At 38.3% G+C, this 4139-nt stretch overlaps 1 protein-coding gene across 1 annotated transcript; it reads right to left on the reverse strand.

Moving 5' to 3' along the window:
• LOC103961636 (uncharacterized protein At1g08160) lies at positions 1-1021 on the reverse strand. The gene has a single exon (XM_009374208.3). It carries the CDS (start codon positions 903-905, stop codon positions 309-311), a length of 597 nt encoding a protein of 198 aa, XP_009372483.2. The 5' UTR covers positions 906-1021; the 3' UTR covers positions 1-308.
• Positions 1022-4139: the final 3118 nt, after the last annotated feature.

A 4139-nucleotide genomic window follows, 5' to 3' on the forward strand; every position in this document is an offset into this window, starting at 1 on the left:
AAAGAACTCAATAGCAAATTATCATCACCCTGAAGCAGTCTGGTCAATCCGTGCGGATTGGTTACAAATTTGCAATAAATAAATTGAATAAATATCTCAAACAATGATCTTACAAGAAAACTAACAACTTCAACACAAAGCAATACACAACAACGACCACACACATATGTAGTTCAGGAAACATGAAGAAAACAGTGTTTGTAACAGTCTGACTAAAAAAACCATGGCAACAAATTAAATAAAAATCAAATCCCAAACAATAGAAAAAAAATTCAGTCATTGAAATTGCATGCATGCCGCAGGCTTGATCAAAGTTCAGCATAACAGTAAGTCCTCCTAAAACTCTTAGGCCTTGAGACCTCCAACACCGGGGTGCATGAAACCCTTAGAGTGCGGTGGCGTGACTTCCAAGCTCCAACCTTAAATCTAATCCTTGCCTTGAGCCAAACGTCAAACTGAATCTTCCCTGAACTTTTCTCAAGCATTAGATCCTTAGAGACGGAGCTGGAAAGTGCAGCGGAGCGAGCCGTGAAATTGAGATCAAAGCGCGTTACATTTCGATGGCGCTGATAGAAGGGATCAACCCCGGAAAATGCCAGAGTCTGGTCATTGTAATTCACGGTAGCTCCAATAGAGTCATAGTATATGGAGACTCTTTTGTTGGGATTATAGGATCTTACGACAAAATAAAAATTGGCTGAGAGGTGGTCATTCGTTAGGTTGAAGTTTTGGATCGAACCATTTTCGATGGTGTAAACAAGGCGTTTTGGCTTCACAACGAGCCAGGTGATGAGCACCACAAGACCCAAAAGGACAATCAAAGCTAGCAAGACTATGGCGATGATTCTAATTAGATTGGACTTCGATTTGGGTGCTTGTGAGGGCTGTGATGCAGAAGTAGGCATTGTGAGGAATTAGGGTTTTTTTGGACTAAATTTTGGTGGCGTTTGAGAAGCTAAAATTTGTTTCACTCTTTGAATTTTGCTTGGTGGGTTAAGAGCTGCAAAGTGCACCTATTCTAGTTCAAGTGAACTATATAAGAGAAGTCTTGGGGTCTCTGCCACGTTCTTTAACCCACCTTTTTCTCTGTCACCCCTACACTTTTTCTCTTTTTATTTCGTGCATGTAACTCAAGACATCTTGCTAAAGGACTGAGGTTAACAGTTTGTTCTTTTCTTCAGCTCTGGGTGTCCTAAGATAGAAAAGTATTATATATGTGATTGAGACACTTGAAGCATCATTCTTAGTAATGTTTTCGTCATTATCGCTCATCGATCACCTGGCGACCAAGAGAATTAGAGAACTTGATTTTGAAAAGGTGGCTTTTCCCTAATGTGAGATTATCTTGAGCGATAGTTGTAGGATGTGAGTAGTCAATCAATTGACACTATACAATTTATCAACCACCAGAACTATTTGACAAGAATCATCGTTTTAGAGAATTTCTATTTGCAAACGTTGGCTTTGGCTTGGCTGTATGGCTGCTGAGGTGACAAGCTGCTACAGGTGCCCTGGATTACAAGAAGATCAGCAAAGAAAAGAATATACTACCATGTATATATGGGACAATGAAGGGAAGTGCCATTTCAATGTTGGGTTCGTGTCACTAATTTGTTAAAATCAATATTTAATTACATAGATGTACTAAACCCACTCTTGCTTTGCCTCCAAGATATACTAAACCCACTCTTGGAAGCTGCTCTTTTTGTTTTTAATTTTTTATTAGTTCTTCCCATCTCCGCCAAAAAAGAAAATAATAATAATAATAATAATACAGGATCCCAGTCTTAGAGCTCAAGTTTAACAAATAGAGGAAGATGATCTATCTTATTCGGCTGTAGCTACCCATGAAATTCCTTGTTCTACAAAGCTTCTAGGCATATACTTGAAGTGAAAAAATTAATCATTTGAAATAAAGAAAGGGATGCCGCCAGACTCTCCATCATAGCTCGCTAGATGAATGGCTCACCCGTTCGAATGAAGAAGAGCTCATCGAGAGACAAAGAAAACGATGGGTTCAAACCGGATACAACCGTCACAAAACAAAAATTCGGCCTATTTGTGCTGTGACACTTACCAAATACCATAATTGGATGAATTCCATACCAAGCAACGTAATTAATTCCTTACATGTATATTTTTTTTTTTAAAAAAAAGCTAACATACATATATGCTTTACACATTCTAAATGTTTGAATTCTAATCAACCGATTTAAGGCTCACTAAGTTTTCTTTTGGCAAGCAATTTTCTCGCCCATTGCAAAGCAATAAACTTTGTGCGCGATCATTCTTACCCATCCAAAACTTAATTTGGTGACATTCACATGAATTCGAACACTCTATTGCTTTTCTTTAATGGCATCCCGAGATCCTCACATAAGCATCAAGCATATCAGAACGGAACGTGGACGAAACCTTTACTCAAACCCTATTTCCCCTAATTTATTTGTGCTCACAGACTTAATGGAGACAAATCGGTATCTACTCATACCTATAACCACATGCTTGCAACTAAAGGTGGCATGCACCCTTCATAATACTGCCACGCGTCATTATAATGGACGTCCACATCACTCACACTATGGGGGAAGCGCATGACAAGTGCGAGAGAAATAAAAAGAGAAAAGTGAGAGAGGAGAGAAAGAGATTTGAAGGACAGAGAATCTTACTCTAATAAAAACCCTAATTGTAAATGGCAAGGGCTGCTAAAGGGAGGCAAAAGGTGAAAAAGAATGAAAAGGAAAGGACTAAAAGTGATGACACCAACTTCGGTGGTAGCCGGATATGCTTGGAAGATCCTAATGAAACCCTACATTCTTCAACAACCAACAGTCCTAACTTTTTTGCATTGCCTTCTCTCTCTCACCCCCCCTCTCTCTCTCTGCGTATAAATGGAGACCCTCTTCTCTCGTTCTCATTCACAACCACAGCAACATATTAAGAGACATATAGTATGAAATACTTCAGTTTTGGCCCCCAAGTGCCCTAGAATTCTAGGCCACCCCCACCATGCTAGTGCAGTTCATATGTAGTTTTGGACTGGTTTAGGTCATTGATGGAGGTGGCTACGTGCGTACTGGTTTTCTGTAACGGGAGAAATGAAGCTTGTTCTGCAGCAGCCTCTTTTTAAAAGTGTCTGTTAATATTTCTCCTACACAGGGCAATTTCAGTCCTTTGGCATTTTACTCAACTGGGAATTTCTCTTCCCCGTTAACTATGCAGTTTAAACTTTTATGTTATATGAATATTACTGGTATCTGATGAAAGCTTGGGTTTTCAGTATTTTGGTTTTTTTCTTTTCTTCCAGTTATTAATTGATGTAACGGAAATCAGCAGGCAGCTTATGCCCAGTTTGATCAATATATATATATGAAGTTCTGCTGAAACTATTGACAGAGAAGCAATGTATTATTTATGATGGTTTTAGTTGAGACACTTTTAATTAATTAGTCTTGTAGGTTGTCAAATTGTTGTATGCAATTTTTCGATCTTCTTCGCGTGTCAAATTGATGCCATGGATCTATTATTTCATTCTTAGTCTCCCTCCCCCAAAACCCAAGGTGATTAAATCCCCTAAAACCCTCAAATTCCTCCCAATATCAAGCCCAATTAGGTCGGCTACAGTGCAAGGAAGCAGGGCCCGACTGCTCAATTGGGCTACAATAGCCCAACCCAACGCCTGAGGCTACATGACGTCACGTCACCCACGTTAGAACGCGATGCAGGTTTTGATGATTGCTGCGAATCTAGGTCGTTAGATTTTTCAAATCTGACGGTGTTAATCTAGAATTTTAAAAATTAAAAGAAGAAATATCGAAAAAAGATTAATTACGTTACTAAGAAATGTTTAAAATAAGGAAATAAAATTAAGAGTATCTAACTTTTCGCGCCATTAAAACAAGATTGTAATTGGAATAATAATACAAGTGGGCCTGATGAAATTAGTTAAAAATCTTATTCAAAATTAAACAAAGTATTAATTTTTTTAAATACTACCTGAAGGGATGAAAATACACTCAGACAATTATTATACTTCGCTCAGTTGACGAAGCAATTATTGCTTTTACTAGGGTGAAAGTGTTGATGTTACTTGACCGAAATAAGACAGGAAAAATCTTTACCGAATCTATTATTGCGTT

The sequence above is a fragment of a genome, unplaced genomic scaffold, assembly GCF_019419815.1.
Source record: "Pyrus x bretschneideri cultivar Hongxiangsu unplaced genomic scaffold, Pyrus_bretschneideri_v1 Contig5, whole genome shotgun sequence".
In the NCBI taxonomy this organism is placed as follows: Eukaryota; Viridiplantae; Streptophyta; class Magnoliopsida; order Rosales; family Rosaceae; genus Pyrus; species Pyrus x bretschneideri.